Here is a 26,704-nt window from a genome sequence, read left to right on the forward strand (position 1 = left end):
AGAAATGTACCTAGTTACTCATTCTAAAGGAAAATATTTTGTGGCCATAACTGTATCCAATATTCTATAAAAGGCACTGTACGTCTATATATAATCCCATCTAAAATCCTTAGTATACATTTTATAAACGTTGTTTGTTTTTCTATCTGCGATTGTACCCATTGATTGTCACCAATCAGCAGATATGCTAGGCTTTAGAGTATAAGTATGTATCTACATTTTTACCTGTGTGGAGCACCTGATGAACAAACATTTCCCCCCAAAACGTCAGAGACGGTGTAGGAGCTGTAAGGAGAGGTGTCTGTCCCTTTAAGAGGGCAGGCAGGAGCAGCCGCATGGAGAGGGAGAGTGGAAATTGTGTGGTTTTCAACTTAACAACAGGACACTCTCGGCTGTGGTAAAGTATGGCAATAAACTAGCGCGTTACTGTTATTCTCGCAGTATTTTTTAGTGAATACAGCTGAAAGGTTGTAGATAAACTGTGATATCCGACGGTCAAAGTCGAAATTCGCGACTTAAATAGCGAACAGACAATTCCAGAACATTTTATTGGCTCGGTTTCTTATGACTTCTGTTTTTTTTTTAATTGTCGGTATCCAGCGGGGGGACAAAAAGGCTTTGTGTCTTTTATTTTAAAAGTCTTTTTGGTTAGATATATTATAACTTTATAAAAGGCTTTTTATGTTTGCGCATGGTTTTCTGTGCACGTTACTTTAAAAGTACCTTATCCTGTACGTGTGCTCAAATTGTGCCAATAAAGTTATTCAATATGTATTTGCCCTTCGTGGTAATCCTGCCAGACTTGAAAGTAATGGTAACGTATTACATGTTAAGAGTAGATGAATGTTTCGTAGAGCACTGCGGTGTGTAAAAAAAAAATGATGGGGTTGTGTGGGAGACCTGGTTAAACCTGGATGGCTCCGCGTGGCCTTTTAAAAAAAAAATAGCGGGTCGCGAAAACACCGTGAACCAGGAAATGAATGACTGGGAGCGAGTACCGCCATGCTTTAAAAATGCATTTCCTAAAATAAGGCTCTGAGCCTATGCATCTGCAACGGGAACAGAGCAGTTTTTGTTTTGTGGTCTTCCTGGACTTCGTGCATCAGCCCCTGTCAGTCATTTTTTTTTTAATCAGAAGATCTGTTGCAAACGCGTGGATCGCTGCACCGGCAGCTGTAGTTCATGTGCATTTAAGGAGGTTATCCCCTCGTAGCGATAAGGGATTTATTGCATTTAATGCTCTTTACCTCTATTTTTCGTCCAGTTGCTAGGACTTTCTTTATCGTCGCCACCCCTGAAACATTGTGAGTGACGTTGTTTTTCTGTCGACTTGCTAGTTTGCAAGTCCTAAAAAAGCTTTTTGCATGTTTACCAAAGGCCATGCGCGTAGACAGCAGCAGTTGCTTTAATTGAGCTTCTCGGTGCTGCATGATAACTGAATGATTCTGCGTAATCGCGGTGTAGGCGCGTTTATATACAGCTCCTTTCAGTAAGTTATGATTGTTTTTGACTTAAGGGTTTCCTTTTAATTATCAATAGTATCAAAATGTCTACGCCTGTTGGTCGTTGGATCTCTTTACAATGACGTGGCATGGTGTGTCGGTGTTGGACATCAGTTGTAGCTATATTTACTAAGTGGCGTGCGTTCTATGGTCCAGAGACATAAATACAAATATTCTGCAGTGGTCCTATACTACCTGTGACAAGCGGTAATATCTGCCTCTATATTGCTTAACATATGTAGCCAAAGTCGTGATATCTGTGTGCACTGCATGTTAAGATCTGTATAAGGCCTGTACGTTTGATTTTCTGTTTGTCTCCTCTAACAGTAGAAGAGACCAACATGCCTGGAAAAAAGGCTGCAAAGAGGCCCAGCCCATCAGTGGAAGTCAAGCCCTCCAAGAAAGTAAAAGGTAGGTCATTGAGTGTCCAGTGGTCTCTCTGACCTATAGTAGCCCTCTCATGCTGGGGCTGCTGAAAAGCATTGGGAAGAGTTCTGGCTGTAAAATGGTGTTTATTAATTACTGCTGGTTTCTGTACATCGGGAAAACTACACATCTTCAGAGGAGGCATTCCATTAGGAGTTCTTTTATTGTAAACAAGTTAGCATTTTCAGAGTTCTTTCCTTCTACTTTATGATCCGATTCTTCTGTTGGGTGTTTTTTGCAGTCAGTAAAGTAGTTGTATTTATGTTTGCATCCCAAATATGATGTAAACTTCACATCAAGTAAAATCTGGGGCTAATGTGTGCATGACTGAAGTATAGCGCCCCATATAAGCATACTGGTTTGCTTAAAGCTCCGATTCATGCATGTCCTGTGTTGCCCAATTCTAGATCAGTGAGTGTTAATGTCAGACTAATACCAACAGTATTCACCTATAATTAGGACAAGTTGAACTTGAGGATCTTGACCGAAATGAGAAGCCTGGTGTATTTGAATGACACTATAAGTGTTTTCCTCATTCATATACAATACAGTTATACCTTATTTCTGATTTGTTTGCAAAAAACATACAAAAACTATGTTTAATAAGCATTAGATTAAAATAGATATAACATTACACAAATGACATCAACCTATACATAGTCCTTATGTACCACTCCTACAGGAATCCGCACAGATAACCAGAACCTGTGAGTTTACTCCCTTCCACAATCACTCCAAGCTCCTATAATTTCACATTATCACTTCGTTTTGCACCTAACCCCTCATTGCACGGAATTCCTCAATTGGTTAAGTCTGCATTGAAGGACTCTAAAGCACCTATGTGAGGGCATCAGTCGGTATCCTGTGGGAATTTACATTTTTCTAAGAAGAATTCATAGTCTGCAGCACAAGCCTGACATGCATTTTATTTACCTGCCGCTCTTTAGCAGAACCTTGCGCAAAGTTGCTTTGGCAGATTTCCAGGCGCATTCACTTGACCATGTGCTTGCTCTGACGTGTCGCATAATCCCAGCTGTTCCCTCCTCCCACAGTGTCCCACGGCTCCCATGGGAAGCAGGCGGGGCAGGTGCTGGTGCTGGGGCAGGGGGACGTTGGGCAGCTGGGGCTGGGCGAGGATGTGATGGAGAGGAAAAGGCCGGCGCTGGTCTCCCTGCCGGAGAGTGTAGTGCAGGCCGAAGCTGGAGGGATGCACACGGTGTGTCTCAGCGACACTGGAAATGTGAGTGACTTCCACCCCCCTCACCTTTAATGAGTCTTGAAAACCTTATGACAACTTTGTTTCTTTACCCAGCAGATATTTCTAATAAAATAAAGGATCTTCAGTGTGGTGTAAGGGTAGGCTCCAGTGGAATTTAAGGACACGAAACACTGGGCAAACTATTCTTAGACAAGATGGGACCGATAGCCTTCCTTTAATTGTACCATTCTTATTATTTAGGAGCCAAACAAGCATGAGGAAGAGGAGGCCAATTAGCCCTTTCAGCCCATTTGGTAGCAAGAAGCTAATTGATCCAATTATCTCATCCAGTTTCTCTTGAAAGAAGCCCGACAGAGTATCGAATTTGGCAGCACGGCAGGCCAGCTTGTTCCACGCTCCTGCAACCCTTTGTGTAAAGAGTTGTCCATTATGCCAGTATTGCAGATTTTAAATAATATATTAACCTGACAGTGGCCTTGTTTATTTAACAGATCTTTAGCATGGTATATTACGGCCCTGACTAAAACAAAGTGTGCCAGTGATTTAAAACATACAACTCAGTGCGCTAACCGCAAGCCACTCTTATAGAGAGAAAAGCTTGTAATTATTTGCAACTGTCATGGCACAATATGAAAGTCCTATATCGTGGTCTGAGTAAGCTTGTTCTGTGTCTGGCTTCTAGATTTACACTTTTGGCTGCAACGACGAGGGGGCCCTGGGCCGGGACACGTCGGAGGAGGGCTCGGAGACGAGGCCGGGGAAGGTGGAGCTGCAGGAGAAGGTGGTGCAGGTGTCTGCAGGAGACAGCCATTCAGCTGCTCTGACAGAGGACGGCACCGTCTACATCTGGGGCTCCTTCAGGGTACGGAGCCTTTGAACAAAAAGCACCCCAGGAGACTCCGAACTCTGTGAGATGGTGACGGTTTTTGTTTCTGATCTTTCTTAACTTTACGGTTTTCCCCACTGCCTCAGGACAACAATGGAGTGATTGGTCTGCTGGAGCCAATGAAAAAATGCACGTTGCCTGTCCAGATTCCTATTGAGGAGCCCGTCGTAAAGATTGCATCAGGTGAGGTGACTTCACTTTACAGTTCACGGTTATTATAATAAGAAAAAATGTCTTAAGGTTGGCACCCTATTTTAAAATTCTATTAACCAACATCAAATTCCTATGAAAATGCCTGGCAGAAATATTGTCGTCTGGGATGACTGGTTCCAACTTCCCAGTTCAGTCATAGTCTAACAAAACCTGGAACCTAAAGAGCTGTGTGTTTCTTGTGTGCAAAACTACTCTTGTCAGGCGTGTTTAACAGTGTTCGTGGCAAAAACACGGTGGCATCATGAAATCTCAGCTCTTGTGCATCTAAAATATTCAAAAGGCATAGAGAGGCGCTTTGAGAGCCACCTCACTGGGGTCCCCCCAGGATCGGTGCAGAGTGAATTGAAGACTCACCACCTGCTTTGCCTCCCTCAGGTAATGACCACCTGGTGATGCTGACACTGAGTGGGGAGCTGTACAGCTCGGGCTGTGGCGAACAGGGCCAGCTGGGCAGGGTGCCTGAACGCTTCACCAACAGAGGAGGCAGGAAGGGATTAAGTAGGTGCACCGTACCCCCTTTTCCCCGAGAGGGACTCAGGGTCAGCCTGGCATGACATGGGCATTGACTCCACTGTTCTCTTGTTGTTTTTAGTGTTTTTTGATAACGTTTTCTCATTTGAGCCCTGTGAACTCTTTGGCTGTTTGCTTCTTGTCCCTGTAGCCCTAAAACTCTCATCACATAAAAGTCGGTCTTGACATTAAGATATTTTCACTCACTGCCTGGACTGTCTTGTTAGTTATCTTTTTTTAGATTTGCTGAAGCAAGACCGTGTTGAGATAATGACTTGCATCTTAGTGATGAGGAACGTGGCAGCTGCAAAGATAATTTTTGAATCGGTTGGGATTCAAAAATACATGCATCCTCCACTTGTTTTGTCGAAGAAGTATTTAGCTCATTCATTTCTTAATACTCTGAATAAAGTGGAATTTTGTGACGCTATTTCTGGATTTGAGTTCTGTGCTGTCTGGTGTCACTACAGAGCGTCTCCTGGTGCCCCAGCGCGTCCTGGTCCGTGCCAGAGGCAAAGTTCACTTTAAGGATGTGTTCTGCGGTGCATACTTCACCTTCGCTGTGTCCAAAGAGGGACATGTCTATGGCTTCGGGCTCTCCAACTACCACCAGCTTGGTAAGCATCAGCTGTGGAACGATTTATTTCTTCCACATTGTCATGTCATGTCATTTTTTGACTTTGACTCTTTCCTGTTGCAGGGACACAAGGCACTAGCTCCTGCTTCTCTCCAGTCAAACTCACCGCCTTCAGGAACTCCACCACATCCTGGGTGGCCTTCTCTGGGGGCCAGCATCACACCATCTGTCTTGATTCTGAGGGTGAGGCACCCAGATATCACAGTGTCCCCAGCAGAATAAGCGTCTTGTTCATTGGTTTAAGGGGACAGAATCTTAACTTGCATTAAGTCTACTGTAGTCCATACCTGACAAAGAGAGTTAGCTCTAAGCTGAGAGGTGGTGCTTTCCTCTTTGATGCCGCTGCAAGACCAAAGGGTACCTGCTCAGTCATGAGCTGGCAGTTAGCAGGAAAGCTGAGGGAACTCATGCTCTTGTATGCCCAAAGCTGAGGAATCCTGGTCATGGGCACACAGTGACATGACTTGGGCTCTGAATAGAAAGATAACATTCAGCCTGGGCTCATGGTTAAGCCATTCATGCGTGCTTTGAGCCTTATTGTTGAGTAGTCATTGAAGTCTGTTTAGATTTAGCCGAGGAGTGCGTAACCCAGGGATCTTGTAGCTTTTGTTTAACATCTTTAAAGGCGATAAGAGTCCTTATTAGGTGGTGCTGACTGGGCGATATTCTGTGGAGCCCTTGAGGTGAAGGTATGCGAAGGACTGTGCTATTAGTGAAAGAAGCGTCAGAGTGTGTATCTGAGCTGCTGTGGTCATCCCCACAGGGAAGGTGTACAGTCTGGGCCGGGCGGAGTACGGGCGCCTGGGCCTGGGGCAGGGGGCAGAGGAGAAGGCCGAGCCCACCCCTGTGCCGGAGATGGTGGATGTCCAGTCTGTGGCCTGTGGAGCATCTGTCAGCTATGCTGTCACCATGCAAGGTGAGTCCTCTGTGGTCAGTGTAGCTGCTCTGGCTGATTCTTTTTTTTACTTTAGTGAAAGATAGTAACACATTAGATACAAATGAAAAGGTTTTGCGTGGACCACACTTGAGCAGTACGATATTGCACATATTGTCATATGTAGACGTATGGCGTATTTCTGATCTGTTTTAGCTGTTACAAATATTTTTGCAGATTTCTTAAAGAACTGTGTACACTCAAAACAATGAAGCTGTATAATCTTTCAGGACTACAGAGAGGGAGAAAATCACATTACATGGGAAGAGAAACAAGAACAACAGAAACATTTTTTTAAATTCAAGTTTCAGTTATTCTGTCTCTCAATACATTTATTTTTGTATTGTATTTACCCCTTCTCGACCAATGTCTAACAAATTTATTCATCCGTAAGTGAGGTTGAAGTTTCATTTCATTTTTTAAATCAGTAGTCATTCTCTGGTGAATTGGAGAGAAGTCATGTTACAGCCTTTTTACTTCCAGGCAAAAGAATTCCAATCAGATACCCAACAGTCCTCCTCAAATAAGAATCCAACGTGCCAAAATGTAACACCTCATATAGAAAGCGGAAATCCCTTTCAAACATGTTCTTCTGGGCTCCGTGTGTATACCTGTCCAAAAAAGCCTCATTTTGGGGCAGTCCCAGAATATCCGCTAGGGATTGCCATCTTGGTTTTTGCTCCAGCTAATTCTGGAAAATGTGTGTTTTTTACAGGGTCTGTGTTTGCCTGGGGCATGGGGACCAATCTGCAGCTGGGCACCGGAGAGGAAGATGATGAGTGGAGCCCCGTGGAGATGATGGGGAAGCAGCTGGAGAACCGTGAAGTGTTGTCAGTGTCCAGTGGGGGGCAGCACACTGTCCTACTAGTGAAGGAAAAGCAGGAGAGCTGATTTGCACCCAGTCCACGCATAGAGAGAGCAAGGGGGAAAGACTTCTGCACTGACACTTCAGTGACCCTTGAGAGGGGATAACCCTGTTACAGTCTTGCTCGGGTCAATGGGAGCCATATCTTCTACTGGTGTTGGATTGCTAGAACACGATCAAAGAAAATATATTTTTTTTAGCTTGAGTATGTTCATTTTTTTAATTATTTTATAAAAATTCTTTAGAATGTTATTCAGGGATGTTGACGTACAGCTGTGTAAAAAAACAACCTTTTAGAATCTTGCTATAAACCTTTTAAACTTAATTCAGAGGAAGCAATAAATACGGTGTTGATAACCTTAACCCCATGATTAGCCTTTGTTATGTAAAACATGATCTAAACTTATTCAGTTCTAATTAAAATAAGATGGGAATGCAGGCTATGCCTTTTGGCATACAGCCATTCCAATTCACAGTTTTGTAACTAATTGGTATTTAGAAAGATCAATATAGCAATAAAGGTTAAATACTCTGTAATGGACTGGACTGTCCTGGCTTCAGCTTCTGTCAGAGGTAGTGTTTGAAATGACCCCTATATTAGGTCCAAAGCTGCTGATGATCAGTAATGAACATTTTCATTTCTTAAATTGATGCTTTTTAATCACCAGCAATGTCAGAAATCCATTAATTGATATAATTGCATGTTATCAGACAAGGGACACTGCTTACTTAAAGGAACAGAATAAAAAAAAACATCTATTACAGTTAAATTAGTTCCAGGCAGTCAATAAGTGGGTTTGCATATGCTAAAGCATACATGAGCACCTTCTGTCTAAGATGGTGGTTCCTAATCCTGGTCCTGGAGGAGCATTGTGTCTGATTAGCATGAAAATCTCCAGTGCTAATAGATTATGTCATTGATCTGCTTGCTTGTTAACAGAATTTTAACTTGTTCTTTTGTCAGTCCTGAGTGTGAAAGACACTTACTTAATGGTTACTTATGCTTTTTAAATGACCTGTTCCTTTGATTACAATTGAATTATTCCATATTTAGAACTCTATGCCTACCCATAAAATCTACTGGACTGGGACTCCACTGTCCCTCACAACTGGGGAGACCTGTCGGCCTGCCTGTTTGGATAAGGTGCCCTGTATTTTTGTTACGTCTAAGTCTGGTTGTAGTTGTTTGTTTTGTTTTGGGGGGGTCTCTAATTTGCAGATGAAGTTTAGAGATGTATAGGTATGCCTGTCTTAAATCCTCAGTTGCGTGGCTCCACTTTTATGATTACATGAGTACTATCAAAAGGGTCCTGCCTGAATATTAACCCAAAACTAGCACATTTTAATTTTTCCCAGCAGTTTACCATCATTGTGCAATGATATAGTACTATATTTGATCATGCATGATCTCAAAACATTTCGTATAAACCAAGTTACACATTCTGCATTTGTTGAAGCATCTTTAAGGATCAGTTTGCACAAATTTATTAAATAATTGCCAGCCCTTTTCTTAGCACCATACTTATCCTAAGGCATCAAAAGAAGATTGTCTCAAATTCGTGGTTATCAGGAAAGGGAAATATGTTTGTATCATCTTATTGAACAGATGTGACACATTTTAGGTATATTTACTATCCATGTGAACACTTGTCCTCAGGCTGATCAACAAGGTTTCTGGTGTGAAAATCGCAAAGTATGGAGTACAACTGTATTTAATGCGGGATTTGTAACAGGTTGCACTTGCTGACTTATTGGATTCTGTCCCATAGAGCCCGGACAAGCATGAGCCTGATCACTGATCCCTGAGCTCGTTCCAGCTCATCTCACAAGTGTTCGGTGGTGTTCATGTCTGGCAAGAATGGTAGCCATGTCATTATTTGGCTAATGAACAACAAAAAGGGAGTGGATTAATAATTCTCCATACTCTTTAGCAGTTGATTTCCTTATTTACAATCCCAAAGAACTAAAAGCCTTTTCTACTTGCCAGACAATAGAGTAATGATCAGTTATTCCTCTGAATGTTTTGTTGATTGGTTCAGTATATTTTCTGTAATACCTGCTGTGATCCAAGGTGATTTCATAAACGGTGAGTGCAGCATGCTACTTAATATTGATATACTTAACTGTTGAAATGAGTATTTCGGTATGAATCATGTTTTTTTCACATTCACAAGTACACTTTATATGCATAGGCCTGTTCTACTCAAGAAGTTCAGGAAATGTTTTTTATTTAATAGAGAAAGTGACATTGATGAATGTATTATGATTTCAAAAATAAGGAGCCACAGTATCTGATCTGAATGCTGATCAGTGGCTTTGATGATTGTAGTCTAGCCTTAACATTACGTGAAGTGAATGTTTAAGAGCAGTGTTGAAAATGCTGCTTGTGGTTTGTATACTAGTAGCAGTTTTTCCTTCATGGCTCAGAGGCAGACTGTGCCCTGTGCATTCCATTTGTAAACCTGCAAATTTTTTAGTACTGAAGAAAAAAAACGGACTTGATGAGTTGCAGTTTATTTTCTTCATCAATGGTGAAAGTTTGAAATTGCCAAATATTGTAGAATCTACATTCTACACTGTTTTATTACTAATTGTCCCTCATGAAGCAAAAGGCAATAGTCCTTTATTTGAGCTCCATGAACCAGGTTCAAGCTGGATTGATATAGATTGGTGTAGCAGGATGCTCTGTGCTATTTTAAGAACATTTATTTCTAGCTTTCTCACTTTCGCCAGTGCCATTTACACAATTCTAACTTAACTAGGTCATTCTGATGTTCTTGCAGAGATGAGGGATATGTTTATTGCTGACTTCTTGGTTGCATTGTCAAGATTTGCAGGTGTTGTGATAGCAAGCTAACATTCTGTTCTAATTGTAACTAATATACTTCTTGTTTGCTTTACAAAAAATCATGGTGTATATAGCATTGGTTTTCTTCTCATTTGAAAATGGGAACATGCAGGCAGTAGTTAGTTTTGGCAATATTGTCTTTCGTGTTTTGTGATCCCGTAAGCTACCAGGTGCTGTTGTTTCATGTGAATGCGACCTCTTGACTTCTCTCCCTCTGGAGTGGGACTGTTATAATTTGAGAATTATTAATTAATTTTAATAATTTGAGAGTGGTTTCTTAGTGAACAGGCAGCAGGTCTCCAATGCTGTACCTAGGATCAAGTTAGAATTTGGACATGGTTTTATTCAGGAAAGGTAGAGTCTTATTTATGGGCATGTCAAAGGCATTATTTTAACTGATGTTTTACAGAATCAAGACAGGAGTAGGTGATAATGATTTCATCATTTCCACTGGATTACTTTCAAGATGATCTGAAAGAGAGGGGTTACTTTTTAAGAGGATGTTTTAAGAAGTTATTTTTAAGAGCTTTGACGTCTCTAGAATCGATCTCCTGCTGTGCATAATTTCATGACTTTCTTGCAGGAGGCTAGGTTAATATATTCCTTAAAGATGGAAAGTGAACCTGTTTCTGTAACTATTTACTTTCTTCTTACATTGTTAGACTAAGATAAAGCCATGAACATCGGTCATTCGAGTCATTTTTGAATCGGGGAAAACTGGAACCGTAAGGTATATAGCCATTAGTAAATAACCTGAATTGAAAGGTTACGTCCAACAATAAGTTAATAAGAATATGGACAACTTAGCTCTAAATGTTTTTAGGAAGTCAAGTGAGTCAAAGATTGAGTTGACGTATTACAAATTAATTTCACAGGGCAAAGTGAAAAGTTTGCATAGACATCCAGAATTTAGAGATTAAATTATGCAGTAAGAAATGACCATCAAAGTGGGTCCTGACACTAATTTATCAATACTAACAATTTCACACCCCCTGTTGTCATGGGTTGCTGCTTTACATGACCCGAGTTTTCATTTATCCGACACAGCTTGGTAACGAAGTAATAACCAGGCGGCATACTTAAAAACACATTTATTTACCATAAGTCACAACAGTCCACTACTGTTATTTCCAGATGTTTACAGACGTGGGTCAGAGTGACTCATACAAACATGGGAAACAAAATCAATCTTCTATACTCGTTCGTCCTGAGTCCATGACCATCGCTATCCATAAGTGAACTCCTCTGGCACAGAAAACTTCCTAAGGCAGGATTTATTAACCCTGATCCTAAAGGAACCCTGTGTCTCCTGGGTTTAATATAAGCTAAGTTCTCACTTACTTAACTTAAAAATGAATGTGATTAATGGTTTGAATTGAATTGCCTTTTCTGTTGTTGGCTTTGCCTTAACTATTTTAATTGGTTCGCTTGCGTCTTACCACAAGCTCGCCACCAGAGGGCAGTGTTCTATAAGAAATATTAAATGCTCGACGTAGCTTGCACGTCCCCATGAAACGTGTGGTGTATGAAATTAGGAGCAGAAGTACAGAAAAACATAATTAGCGCTTTTCAGTAATGCCTGCCTTTAAAATACTTTCAAATACTTCGCTAATAAATGCCTTGCTGTGGTTTTAAGATGGGACAATATTGTAGCGGGCATTATTTTTTATGAGAAGTGTCATGAACAACTGAAGCTCTAGTCAGTTCAGAAGACTATAATTGACAGATAGTGCTCTATCTATGCTGTGAGACAGCAATGCTAACCACAGCATCACCATGTCGCACATTGTAATTATCATTTAAGAAAATATGATTTACTAAACCTTTAAATTTAAAACAAAAACATATATAAGAATATGGTTAATTAAATTACATTAAATGGCTACAGTACTCTGCTCTCCTCCCCACTAATGGCTGATGTGTGGTGAGCGTTCTGGCGCACTATGGCTGCCGTCGCATCATCCAGGTGGGGCTGCACACTGGTGGTGGTGGAGGGGAGTCCCCATTACCTGTAAAGCGCTTTGAGTGGATTGTCCAGAAAAGGGCTATATAAGTGTGTAAGCTATTATTATTATTATAATTATTAAATTAATAACCTGGCCTTATTCTTTTTGTTACATTTGTTTTAGGTGCTTATGAGTCATGCTGTACTGTCTGGACTATGATTTGAATGAGAGTTCTAAGCACTTTTCTAGCCTTTGAAATGCAAACCAGGACACCACTTGTTTTAATGCAAAACCTCTTAGTTCTCTTTTTGCCTTGTGCAGTCATTTTTTTTCTTTTTGTACTGTCTGCAGAATTGGATCATTTAAGCAGAAAACCTACAAGGATTGCGAAATCTGCGTTTCTGTTGCCAACTATCTGTAAGCATTTCCTTTGGATCGAAAACGGATTGAAAAAGTTTTTGCACAGCAAGAACTTTGGGGACTCAGGATTCAGGGTAGCCCACCATGCAGATTTTCAGTTTCCACATGTTTTGCATGACCTGGCTGCAGATGTGTTTTTCTGAAGGGGGATCGCTGGGACCTAGACAGTGTGGAATTCTCCACTCAGGCCTCTGGAGGTGCACTCTACTCTGATGGCTAAGGCCCAGTGTACCAGCGAAGCTGGAGATGGGTGTGAGCATTCTGGGGAAGAGAGAAGTACTCTCCATTGGCGAGTATGGGGGCTTTAATGGTGGTGGGGGGGGTATCTTTCACTTCTTGCCTGGTGGCTCAAGAGTAAACTCAGCGAAAAAAACGCAATAGCCCCGAGGCGAAAAAAAAGAACACAGTTTCTGTTTGATGGGTGTCAACACTGAGACTCAACAATACTATCGTCAGCTCAGCTTTATCGATCAGTACTTCATCAGTGACTTATATGACATCTATGAGTAGGTTTCATGGGCTGTGAAACAAGCCCGAAGTGTAAATGGACCCAACCTAGAACTTTTCAGAAAGCTTCAGAAAGCACCATTTGCCCACTTGTCTTAGACTGTCATCACTTTACTGGTCTAAGCGACACTGCTTTTATTTAGGTCAACTCCAATGACAGTATAATAGAATTCAAAATAATACTGGTTCTAATAAAAGCATAGCAACTGAGTGCATATATTTGCAATAGTTTAGTAATATTATTCATAGTTTTTGTTTCATTTGTCCCACAGTTCCAAACTGATTAGACGCATTGACTGAGAAAAATCAGTAGAATCGAGTTCTGGAGTTCTGTCTGCTTCGATCTGTAGGCTAAGTTTGTTTTCATAAATTACCTTCTACGTTTAAATTTTAAATAAAATGACTCAGAATAGTGCCTTTGGATTTGTTCCATAAGCCACAACGCTTCATGCTTCATTACTATGCTTACATAGTGCTTTTCTGGACACTCCACTCAAAGCACTTTACAGGTAATGGGGACTCGCATCCACCTGGATGAACACTCCCAGAACACTCACCACACGTACTGTAAGCTCTCAGCGTAATGAAGACAATTCATAGAGGGGGATTGTTAGGAGGCCATGATTGATAAAGGCTGATGGGAAATTTGGCCAGGACGCTACACCCCTACTCTTTTCGAGAAACGCCCTGGGCTTTTTAATGACCACAGAGAGTGAGGACCTCAGTTTTACGTCTCATCTGAAGGACGGCACCTGTTTTACAGTATAGTGTCCCCGTCACAGCACTTGGGCATTAGGACCCACATGAGCTGCAGGGTGAGCGCCCCCTGTTGGCCCCACTAACACCCCTTCCAGCAGCAACCTTAGTTTCTCCCCGGAGGTCTCTCATCCAGGTACTGACCAGGCTCACACCTGCTGAGCTTCAGTGGGCTGCCAGTTGTGAGTTGCAGGGTGATAGGACACAATCCGCCTTGCGCCCAAGAGTCGCACTGAACGCTACTTTTCTGTCAAAGACGTGACTTGCATTTAGTTTTTGAAACGTATGATAGATAAATTTACTTTAAATAAAATGTTATTGACATTTGCAAAAATAGTAAATACATTTGTATTGTGTTGCGTGTTTCTATGTCTATATCATGATTTTGGAGCCCTCAACGAGTTGGTATTGTGTCTTTAGACCCGAGAGAGAAATCTTTAAAAAAATAAATTTCCATCATAAGAAAGAGCAAGACCGTAATAGTGATCAAAATCACAGTACCGTGGTAAGCGTGTACTGAAACAAGAATTTAAATCTCATTGGACACGTGGGGCGCTTAGGTTGTGTGAAGACTCGTAGCTAAAGCTTATTTTCTACACTACTGTATATCAGCATGCCTAAACTGAAAGGCAACCGAACAAGTTCACTACATGTTTTTAATATTAAATATTTTGTATGCTTATTGCAACCTTTCAAGCTAAAATTGTTATATCTACTTAAATTACTTTTAAAAATAATCTTCACCTGTTGTATCCAAAGCCGTGCGTTTGTCCAACTTCTTGTTGTGCCCCTATGAACATGGCGTGGCTTTTAAAAGGATCTTCTAAATCTTCATAATTAATTTATTACACGGCGAAGGCCTCTGCTTTTGTTGTGCACTACAGTTCCACCGAGCTGGGTTTATAATTTAGAAAAACATTGTAGAAGCGACTGGAAATTCGCAGAAGAAAATATATACAATGAGAAGATATCGGTACTTGAGAAAAAAGGGGGATTAAGTTTGTGCAAATCAAATTAAATTATGACACTTCAGATCACTTTAATCCTGAATATTTAATTTCATTACAAATTGCTGCGCTACAACCGTTAAGTACCAAAATTATCGGTATGTTAAATTTATTAATTCATACCGGCCTTGGCAATTATTCATTTTAAGACCCATTGTTTCAATACTCTTTTCCTAATTTCTCACGAAATCGTTATGTACAACTATTACTTATCAGGCCTTCCAGAATTTACAAACCCTGCCGCAGAGGTAAAACTGCTACAACTTGCCAGGTAGTGCCAGACTAAAAAGAAAGGATCTGTTCCTGGGAAGTAAAATGGAGTACTACGAGTATGTCCGAGTTTATTTTTTTGTCTTTAGTGTACTGATTCATAGATTGAAGTGGGAAAAAAAAGTGAATAGCTGCAAATTCCATCTCCAGAAAAATCCGAACCTTAAATCCTCAATATTATTTCAACAAATTTACCCGTGCTGATTTCGAGATTGAAAAACACCGTCGTGCCTTAATCATCTCCAGGTGATTTAGTGGTACAGCGGTACTGACGGACTACTGCTCGCAAGCCATTTCAAATGCATAATTGATCCGAATATTTCACTAGCCCGCTGGAGCCGACTCACACGGCTCCTGGAGCACAGCCAAGAAGTGAAAGATTTCGGGGCCCTGTTTTTATAAATCCCCTTCCCCCGGCTCTGCTGTTTGTGTGTCAGTTTCATCCGTAAGAAGGAAGGCAGTGAAAACGGTAACAATTGCAAATGTCGCGCCTTCAACGTCGTTGGGATCAAATTCTCTGCGCCTGGAAAAAGTGTGGAGGAGGTTTCTTTTTTAACCGTAAAGACATCATAACTCCTTTGTAGTTCAAGTAGGCAGCTGCGTCAGCTTGCGTAGGCTGCAAATGAACTGGTAACGGGTTTATTCCACGCTGAAAAGAAAGGAAACACAACGTTTCGGCTCTGGAGCCTTCTTGCTTTGTTCCTGCCTTACTGGCTGTCACATGCTTTACAAAAAAAGAACATGCCTTATTCGTGTTTCTCGTCTAAATGTCTGCCGTCCTTTTTTCTTAGTTTTTCATTCATGTTCACACTAATGGAACATTGGGTATTTCCAGGCAAGAGTGAATATGGAGTTTCGATTCCTTCTGTGTTCCCTCCAATGTAGGCGGGGTTTCAAAATAATATATAAAAGAAAATGAGCGTGCTCTTGCCTAGCTTACACAAAACATTTGATATATAACCTGACAAGATTATACTATCTATAAACATGTGCTGCCTCTAATGTGTAGATAAATGATTTTCAATGTCCATTTCATGATTTTTAAACCATTTTTGTTTGACTGTCCCCAACCTGTTCAGATGTTTTGACACGATCAACATAGCTGTGTGGACCTCAGCTGGAGTCCTCCATGGGTGTGTATTTTAGTGTTGTTTAGACACAAGAGGGAAATGTTAATCATTTCCAATTCCCATTATAAAAGAGATCAAGACAGTGATAATGATGTACATACCTTTTCAATGTGTGTGTGAAAAGCTCATTTGCCTGTTTTGGATTTGTGAAGGGCAAATAGGCTGTTGGCATATTAGTCTGTGAGCGTAAGTGCAGTTGTATCACAGTATGACCAGTGTCAAGTAAAAAAAGACAATTACCTGAATATTAGGGGTGCCTGGTGTCCCCTGAGACTGAGGGGTGAGTTGCAGGGGGCAGGGCAGAATGCAGAATTAAATTGTTGGAAACTCTGCATCCAACTAAAAGTCAGCATTCTGCTGTTATAGGAGCTTCTTTTCAAGTTAGGATGTGTTACAGAGTGGTTTGACACAGGCTGAATAGGTCGCTGTTTGACTCATCGTTCAGAATGATTCTGTTGTGTCTCACCCCTTTTCTTATTCAGTCCTCACATCTGACTTATTCATGCTTTTCTGCATGAAATGCATGATGCAGTAAACCAAATTAACACTAATGCCACATCATGCTTTTAAAAACACTGCAAGTAGTAGCGCCTAGAGAGAGTATTTGGGCTGCACTACCTTGTTTTTAAAAGAATATTTTTAGCAGGACAAATGAAGAAGAAACCCACTGAGAGTGAGAGTCTCTGTGGAGTGTCAAAGCTCACTGTCTTGCATCTGTGTCACACTGGTAGGGTCCTTTATGTAGACATATCTCCATTTCTCTTTGAATCTGTAGTAATGCATGTTCTATAGGAATTTATACAGGCAAGGGTTCTTATCTCCCTAAGAGTTTTTAGGGAGCCTGTGGCTCCTTTGATAAGCCTCTTGTACAGTAAAGTGCACACTTCAGCCCTATTGCTAATCCTGCTCTCGTCAATCATGACAAAGCTCAGACATTCACAGGGCAGGGCTTTTGGACAGATGCAGCTGGGGCTGGCTGTTTTCACAATGGGGAAGCATCTGCTTTTCACCATGGTCTAAACCTAACAAGTGCAGAAGCTTGGCAGAGGCATCATAGAGTTACATTAGGCAGTGTGACCTTGAGAATGATTTTGCACTTATTTCATTGAGCCAGAAAGCTGTGCTTTATTCCTTGAACCAGGTGTGTACAACAACCCTTGTCCTTGTGAACCCGAGTTTCTACTGGGTTTCATTCCACTTGAGCTCTTAATGACTTAATCAGATCGACCAGTTGCTTAATTGGAAATAATTAACATGCTGTCCGGATCTTTGCTCATTAATCATCAAGGCTGCCTGTAAAAGCTGCAGCACTTGCGCCCTCTAGGCCCTGAGAGTGCAGATTCGTGGACTTCAACAGTTTCAGAAGACGAAAGATAGGTCTCAAATGAGCCTAGTTTGCTTGGTAGTTAGTTAGCTATTCGAATCAAGGATCTCACCCAGCCTTCTCTGGATTGTTAAGAACCTTGTTTAGTAAAACTGTGATCTGTTGGGAATTACAGTGTACTGTATCAGGAGATGCTGTATGTACAGTGCGCTGGTCCCAATCCTGGTAATGGGGACTTTCCTTGCTGCCCTGACAGATGTTCTGACTTCACACGTTAGTTTTTTTACTTTAGCTTGGGGTCAGAGTGCAGGGTCAGCCATTTATACGCTGTCCCCTAGAGCAGATGGGGTTAAGGGCCTTGCTCAGGGACCCAACAGAGTAGGATTCCTCTGCCGGCCACAGGACTTGAACCGGCAACCTTCCAGCCACAGGCACAGATCCTTATCCACAGAGCCAAATTGTATATGGCCAATAAAGTGATCTTATCTTATAAAAAAGGGAATTTGGCCTGCCACCTGTAAGCTGGTCGAATGTGTATTTCTTCAGAGGTGTCTATTAAGGTTTTGGAGGTTTTTGTAATGGAGAGTGCAATGCCAAACACACAAGGCTGGATTAACGTTTCATAAAGCAGCTACAGCCTTGAGGATACAAGAATTTTCTGCAGTGTTACACCTCAGTGGGAAATCGTATGACCAGTAGCAATTCTGCAGTGTTTAAAACAACAGATATGTTCAGACAGAGTCATTCTTTTAAGGCCACGTTTATTCAGTTAATTTTTTTTATGAATGACAGAATCAGCTTTGGAAACTGACATGTTTTTTTTACTGTTATCATACTATAGAAAAATGTGGTCAAGTTCATTGAAATTAACACAACAAACACCCCCTCAACACCTCCACAAAGTTCAAACAAAACCTTTTATCCATTTTGCACATGGGAATACTCCTAAATATTTATGTGATGGGATTTAATTTAGCACATCTTGGATGGCTAATATATGATAGCATGCTCTAAAGTCTGGTAGTGTTGATGCTAGTTAAATGTTGATTATTTTTCTGTGGATATGCTCTTTTACATGTAAATGCACATTTATGCCATTGTACAAGAACACCATAAGAACACATACACATAAATAGACCTGTCTGGCAGATGAGAATGTAAAATGAAATTTCACTCCCATTAAATATGAGAATCCAATATAGGGTGCTTCATAAATATTTATGCTTATAAATGCTTCCTTTAAATAATATAAAGCATTAGCAATGAGATTTCCCCAGCTCAATACCGAAACAGCAACCTTAGATTGCAATGTGTCAGTGTTTTTTCCTTGATCCAGCTCCAGTTATGGGAAATATAATTATTTACCTATAACTATTAATGGCAAAGTAGTTTGTATTGGAACTTATATTGAAATATAAAGGTCACAAACCATTATCAACAGAGTAGTGAATAAATGATAGGTGAAAAATGTTTACATTTCAATATTTAAATGTATCGTCTGTTATATTAAAATAATAGCATTTCATGGAATCTTCTAATGTGATCACTAACTACTCAAAAAGCCTAGCACACATAATTAGACTTCACCATCATGTTAACAAAATGAATCTACAAATGTCCACTGTATTGCCTTTGAAATGCTCAAAGGTTTCATCTCAACAAATTGAAGATTTCAAAGTATACTATCAATTTCAGCATAACTTACATCTTCACTTTGCATCTCTTAACCTGGTTTATAAATGTCTACGTTTCTTACAGAACTCCATCTCACAAGGTCATAACTGTGGAAGCTTATTGGCGACAGTGGAAAAAAAAGGTTTTGCGTTTAAACGAGATAATTTCCGAATTAAAGAGAGAATTTCTGTGTATAAACGCGTTTTAACGCAGTTGTTTCGATCATTAGTTTGGGACAATATAACCGAATATATTGTAACGACCGCCGGGTCCGGCAAGTAATGGAGCAGGCGTTAAGATTCAGGAAAAGGGGAACGCATTGAACAACACATTGATTAAACAGAACCAGGGATAAGTACACACACAGGGACAGGGGTTACAACGCTGGTGTGTGGGGAGCGTTCTGGCGCACTATGGCTGCCGTCGCATCATCCAGGTGGGGCTGCACACTGGTGGTGGTGGAGGGGAGTCCCCATTACCTGTAAAAGCACTCTGGGTAGAGTGTCCAGAAAAGCGCTATATAAGTGTAAGCTATTATTATTATTATTATTATTTTATTATTATTATTTTATTATTATTACACAGACACCGAAGGGAAGAGGCCGCCCCATAGCCCCCGACCCCTTAAATACAGTCCGGTTCCCCCAAGTCCCGCCCCTCAGGCGTTGTTCCCAGCCCGCCTTGCGTGCGCATGGCCAAGGGGGACTGAGGAGTCGGTAAGCGCCCCGCGTGGAGCCGGGAGCCATGGCAACGCGAAGGCCCCAGCGCAGCCTGTGGAGCAGTCTGGAAGGACGGCTCGGAGTCGGCGGGACGCTCGACTCTTAGGTGGGGCCTGGGTAGCGCCCAGGTGGGTCGCCTAACGGCCGCTCCGTCCCCCTTGGCCTTGCTGCTTGTGATGTGCTAGCAGAGCTATTTCGTGTACTGTAAGAATCTCGTCTAAACGCCTTTTTTTTCCGTGGCGCTAATAAGCTTTCGTACAGAGCCCTGTTCCTAGATACAAGAGTTCATATGGCCAATCATTGTTTTCAAGGTGTACTTCAATGCAATACACGCTTGCTAAACTTAAATGCACAGAGTGTGGACATTTAAATAGGTTCATAAGAACGGTTTATTCACAGGTACTCAGTGAAGCACCCACAAGTATAGATATAATGTCCCTCTTTGTGTTCTTTGTGTGTGTTTCAATTAAAGCACTTTAAATACAGTGACGAGAAAGGTACCTGCTGTAATTCAGACACTGTCGATCAGGAGGGTAGTTGATGATAAATAACTGACTTTTAACCTGCTCCTCCTGTATGCACAGTAAGAATAAAAAATCAAGCAAGTTATAAGATACAGAGCTTTACTAAAATAAGCCACAAAAGTCAACCATAACTTATATATAATATAGCACAAAGATTTTGAATTCCTGTCTAAAAACAGTCAGCATATTTGTTTAAAAAAATAATTTCCTCCCCCTGTCCAAGTGTGTGTTAGCATAAGAAACCAAGTTGAAACACTGTTTTTATTAATCATATATATGTGCTGTATATAAACAACAATTAACACCACATTTTGTACTGTGGAAAGTCCATTGCCACTGTTTCTGCAGTATTTGGGCTTATTTTGGGGTTTATTTTTTGTCGTTTTTGAATGGTCATAATTGTTTTTTACTTTATAAAACTTCCTGCTCCTCCTCAGATGATTGTTACCATGGTTACAAAGTGAAATGAAAGGATATTGGATTCCTTTTTGAGAGTGTCTTATTGTGCATGTGAAACACGCTTTGAGATCATGAAGGGCACAATGATGCCATTTGCTTTGAAAAGTAAACATGTTTACCTTCCTTTTTATATATTCTTAATGTAGGTAAGCAGTAGAAAGTCTAGGTGTGGCTGAAACTAAACACGCGATAGCAGTGTTTGATAACTATTGGCTGCCTAGGCGAGATGATATTTACAGCCAAACGTATCGTGAGCTTCTCTCTTTCCAAGCAGCATAGGTAGTATTTAGCAGGAGGTTTGAGATCGAATAAGCAAAAAGGTTGATTTTCTTAAACGCCAGTTTCACCTTGTTCTGACACCAGATTAGGGAGCTGTCCTTTTTCTGTGTGGAGTGGTGGGGCATCTTGTACGCAAACCCTTGCTTTTAATGAAAAGAAATATAAGCGATTTGCTCCGTGTACGTTTACAACATAATGTCTTTTTAACGAACAATTGGTAAGTTGTTCTAGTCACAGTGATATAAAGACTGATACTGTTGAGGTGCAGAACAACATTATGAAGGATATGCATATGTACAGTCGAGTGAAATGTAAATCTTTATTTCACAGTTGTTTTGATGATGATAAAAAAAATCTAGAATATTATACTCTGACAAGGGAATCATAGATTCTAACGGAGTTACCACAAACGTAGCAAAGAAGAGCTGTGAAACAATTGCCATAGTAAGATCTACTGATCTGAAACAAAAGACAAGCTTTAATGTGTAAATCTTTTTTTTGCAAGAAAGACATCTTGCTAGCTTACCGATTTCTCACTTTTACAGATGCATGCTATTTTGTGACTGCATTAGGCACTGTTTCAGTGCCATTGAAAATGACTCTTTGTGTGCCTTTCCACACCAAGGTAGCTGAAGCACTCCTACCCACGCAGTCTATGTACTGTGTGGCACAGTTGCACACCCACTCAGGTCCACAGAACTGTGATCACACAGTGGGAGGAGTGGGCCTGGTGTTTTTTTTTAAGGTAAAATGCGTTTCTGCTAATGATCTCCATCTTTGAAATTTATCATTTACTTCCGGCACTGAATACTATAGTCTTCAAGGAAGGAAACAGCTTTGTAGCAAATCAATTTTGCATTGTGTGCACTGTGCTGACACAACCTTAAGATATTTCATTAGTACAGCCACGTTCTATAACAGCTATTCTGTAGTTTCTATTAGAATGGTGTTCTTTGAATGTTTAATTGCAGACTTCAGCACTGGCACCTTGAATGAATGGGTTTGCACCGTCAAATGTATTATACTCAACCACAGTTTTTTTTGTCCATGACAGCTTTTTGATGTTAATTGATCACTCATCCTTTAAAGAAAGTGATATTTAAGATGTTCTAATGAATTAAATGATTCATGATGAAGTGTACTACAGGTCTTTAAGGAATCGATAGTTTAAGTACTTGGCATCCTGTATCATGTCATTTGTATACCACAGAATTTGTTTGTTCCTGACAGAATGCCTGCATATGTCTGCAACTTGGAGTTGCTAGAGTGGATGTGCCTTCCACGTACTTGAGAATTGCACCAGTCAGTACAATGTATGTGAACTCCGAGCATCATAGTCCTCAGTGAAAAGTAAATTAACCTGAGGAAGTTTGAAACAAAAAGTCCAGGTCCAGGTGGAGGGGAGTTCCCATTACCTGATAAGCACTTTGAGTGGAGTGTCCTGAAAAGCGCCATATAGGTGTATGGAATTATTATTATTATTAATCCATCAGAGAGACTTTAGAGTAATTAAAACGAGATTTCATTTTGATCCAATTCTTCCATCTTCCTGAGACGCCGACATTTGACTGTGAAGTTCTGAGAAAATGTGAACTCTGTTGATCTATTGAGTGGGTTATTCTGAAAAACAAAAGATGGCAATAAATTCACAATAGCTGGATTTGAAACACCATCAGTTGCAGAAATGTCCTTTTCATGCCATATTTCCATGAAATGTAGCAAACAGATCTCATTTTCAGTGTAGTTCAAAATTGTTGCTTTCCTGATTTTTCTCAACAGCTTTTGATTGTTTATGAGTTAGTTATGGTAGGAATGCCCCTATCAAAAACACAGTGTACAAGCATTCCTAGTGATGCACAGACAAAATTCCTTATTGAAAAAATAAACCCGAACGAGACAAATCCACTCTTTGAAACCAGGGTAAATGCTAATTTTTTGTCCTATCTTGAGTGGAAACAGATTTTTAAAGGCAAGTACTTTAGTTTAATTACAGGAATAGTAAGCTTAATAACTTAAAGTTCATTAGGAACAAGACCAGGTTACTCCAAGACCAGGATGTGCAAAGATGAATACTATTGTCGATTAACCACAGTTTGCAGTTTTAAGAATTTGCTAGGACCCCTGGTTAAGTGTAACACAAATATACAGACAAGCATAGAAAATCAATTTTTGTATGACTTCTCTTGTGATTACTTTCTGTAGTTACTGGTTAAGTTTTGCTTACTTTGCACACTGTAGCTGTGCTGATATCTGCTTTGTGATTTACAGAATAAAGAACCAGTCCTGTAATTTATAGAACAAACATTATGATGAGCCTGATGACTGCATTTAATTGGAAACAAGCAATTAGTTTGAAAAATGCTGAATAACAGACAAAAAGTTCAGTTGTTGTACCTCATTATGCTTAAGTAAATAGATGTTATTGTGTTAATGGTTTTATCTATCAGTGTTTTGCTTTCAGATAATATTATGCAAAATTTGCATTGTAGAAGAAAGCCTTATTCTAGTGTTCTGAAGTTTTGCATAAGCTATGGAGCAGCTGCTTGTGTTTTGTTGTATGCAGACCTGGTGGAGATAAGTCTCTCCCTCTCATAGTGCCTGTCTTTCCTGTTTTATTAATCTGTTGTAAATCCCTGATGAATCAGAGATTTTTATGGATATTGGACAACCTGTTGTTAATGACATTATGTCGGACTATTGATTAGTGAAGATGACTGTGTGGCTCTACTTTTGGCAGAATGTGATGCATCTGTCTTCATTCTGGAAGTTCATTACCATATAACTCTTTCTCTGGCAGTTCTTGGCCTCTCGTTCTTAAAGTGATCAACCCATTGCTGATTCCTGACATGTGGTAATCTGTCATTTTGCTTAAAGGCTACATTTTCACTTTTTACTGACATTGATTTAATCCAGTGTCTTAAAAGCTACATGAAGTGTTTAATAGAAAATCATTTATCCCATTGAAAAGCAGTCTTTATATCCTTTAACATAGGGTTAACCTTTCAGAAATGATTGGATGCATTTTCTTGCAAAATATTTAGGATTGCAATGTTTTGAATTCTGTTATACAGATGATAATACAGGGAGGTTTTGACAACTGAAACTGGTAGTCACACAAGTCAGGGTGATTGGTTTATTTAGGTAGTTTAGAGATCATCTGAAATTCCAGCATTCTGTAGCTCCCACAGTTGTCCATTCACAATTGTACCAATGAACCTACAAAATAGATCAAAGCTCACGTGTTTGAAGTCTTTTCAAACTGATGATATCAGGGTGGCCTGTCCAGATACAGGATTGACTGTCTGTGGCCTAATGTAATAAAATGATGTTTTTTTCCCCAATTAGTCCCTTTCCTTTTAAACATACCACAGGAGGACAAGCTTTAAAACTTTGTCAGCCAGATAACTTATTTCTGGAATCAGTTTTCTCTCCATTATGTGGAGAGAGAGCATTATTATCAGCAAATTATCAGCAAAGAATTGTTGCTTCTCACATCCTGCTCTTAGCCCCACAGGGTTTGGAGTCACATCTGCAGAGCGTGGTGCCCTGCCTGTTCCCCACAGCAATCAATTACTGCCACAGAGTCTGTTTTGGAAATTGAAACACTTTCTATTCGAATCTCAAATAACAATGCATCCTGAGGTCTTTTTGATGATAATTAGTGTGTAACAAAATTAATTAGTGAGAAACTGTTTCCCCTTTTCACAGAAAACTGTTTCCAAGACTTGGCATACTGGTCCTCTTGCTCACAATGGAGAGGTGAGTGCTCTGTGTTTGATAACCAGGGCACACACAAAAAGCATCCTCAGCCCTTTCACTGCACACCATTCTTAATAAATCCGAACTAATAACTTGCCACTCCACTAGATGTGGTGTTACATATGGCTTGGTGATTGGAGGCTCAATGACAGTCCTTGAAATGAACTGGAATTCATTAGACAGAGTTTATGGTCTGGTCACAACAAGGCTGTTGTTTGTTTTTTTTGTGCTGAAAACAGCCTCCGTGGGAACAAATGATGGTCAAATGCTTTTTTGGTGAAAATATGTGCGACTATGGGAAGTGTTGCAAAACCAATAAGAGAACAATGAAGAGAGTCCTGCCGCCATCTATAGTGGTCAATGAGACTGGAGGCATATTAGGGATGATTAGACTAAGACTATTGTTTGCTTTGACTTTTATGAACTGTAGTACTTTCTGGTACATGGTTATATAATGGTATTTATATTTTAATTGCAAACAGATGGGACAGATTGTATTAGTTTGGTTATAAACAAACAAGTTTTTTTACATAATTTTTTTTGTAGATTACTCATTTAATGACGTTTCCTGATTTCTATTTTTCCTTTATATGCAGAGCCAGATCTCGGATCCTGTCAAAATATAAAAATCGGATCCTTTCTGAAGAGATTTATTTGAAATCAAAGATGTTTGTGTCTTAATTATGAAATGTTCAAATCAGAGAATTAGCTACAGTACTTTATGCCATCTTACATTTGCAAAAGACAACTTTTTGTTAACAATTAATTTAATTGCTGATCGGTTGGCATTTTGTAATACAACATTTGTAGTGGTTTTCTGAAACTGTTCTGAGGTTAAAAACAACCTGTGATTTTCAATTTGAATGTGAAATTCATTTTCTATTACTGGAAAATTTGGAATTACAACTGCAAAAGGACCTGCATGATCTCAGATCCACCTACTCCATCCTTGTCTTGGGAAAATAAATCTGTTTTGTATTAAAAATGGTATCATCACTAACACTTACTGGATTTTTTTAAAAAGCTTGAACTGGCATCATGTGAAAAGCTTACCCTATATTCCTAAATCTCTTTATTCTTAGAAGGATTTCCATGTAAGCCATATTTTACTATTCTGATCTAAATATCCCAAACTGCTTCTGAAAGTAATGGTATAGGATAAACTGCACCTATAAAGTCAAACTAAAATTAACTGTAGGATACTGTATAATACAAGCCAGATTTACTATGGTAAATCCACAAAACAAAATCCAAAAGTATTGTAGATTTATGCACAACAGAACATGACAGATTAGCTGGCATCCAGTGAGTTCTGTTTTTTAAATCAGTGGGAATTAATTGAATCTGTGCAAAGGGTGCATATTTTAAACAAACCCAGTTTTCCATTCCCGTGTCTTTCTCCAAAATTATTAAATGTACCATTCTGTGCTGTTTTGCAATGATTTATGACCCAACAGTTTTGCTTCTTTGACCTCTCACTGAGTAATCTGCAAGCGATCGATAGCAATCGCTGCCATAAGACTAACAAGGCTCTCAAATGTGAACCTCTAAGCGAGTAAACAGAAGGACGCCTATTTGTATTGATTGGACTGGTTTAGTGCTCTATTACTATAAACATAGTAAGGTTTACACACTGAAAATGGGTTAGCAGTGTGGGGCATTGGTTAGTCTCATAACTGTTGTACTCATACCTTTAATAATTTCTGACCTGCCTAATTTCTGTAGTCATGCTTATAGCACAATAATTTCAGTGGTCTGTCTAACAGTCTTTCTTTTTCATGAAATACCATCAAATTGAGAACAGAAAATGGGAAAGAGTAAGTGTCTTGGCAGTCTTACAATCATTCATATGTGTTTAGGTAGCCATTAACATTCCGTGCTGCAGCATCA

At 40.0% G+C, this 26,704-nt stretch overlaps 1 protein-coding gene across 7 annotated transcripts; it reads left to right on the forward strand.

Moving 5' to 3' along the window:
* Positions 1–307: 307 nt before the first annotated feature.
* rcc1 (regulator of chromosome condensation 1) lies at positions 308–7,555 on the forward strand. Of its 7 annotated transcripts, none has more exons than XM_015348412.2 (10): positions 308–397; positions 1,830–1,913; positions 2,981–3,168; positions 3,830–4,009; positions 4,120–4,216; positions 4,622–4,744; positions 5,227–5,373; positions 5,457–5,576; positions 6,157–6,309; positions 7,043–7,555. In XM_015348412.2, exons 2-10 carry the CDS (start codon positions 1,844–1,846, stop codon positions 7,216–7,218), a joined length of 1,254 nt encoding a protein of 417 aa, XP_015203898.1. In that variant the 5' UTR covers positions 308–397; positions 1,830–1,843; the 3' UTR covers positions 7,219–7,555. The 7 variants fall into 7 exon arrangements, with proteins under 7 accessions (XP_015203898.1, XP_015203899.1, XP_006631329.1 ...); XM_015348413.2 differs by having other exon boundaries at positions 316–402; XM_006631266.3 differs by having other exon boundaries at positions 316–397; positions 1,833–1,913.
* The last annotated feature ends 19,149 nt before the right edge of the window (positions 7,556–26,704 follow it).

This window comes from Lepisosteus oculatus, chromosome 11 (genome assembly GCF_040954835.1).
Source record: "Lepisosteus oculatus isolate fLepOcu1 chromosome 11, fLepOcu1.hap2, whole genome shotgun sequence".
Lineage (NCBI taxonomy): Eukaryota > Metazoa > Chordata > Actinopteri > Semionotiformes > Lepisosteidae > Lepisosteus > Lepisosteus oculatus.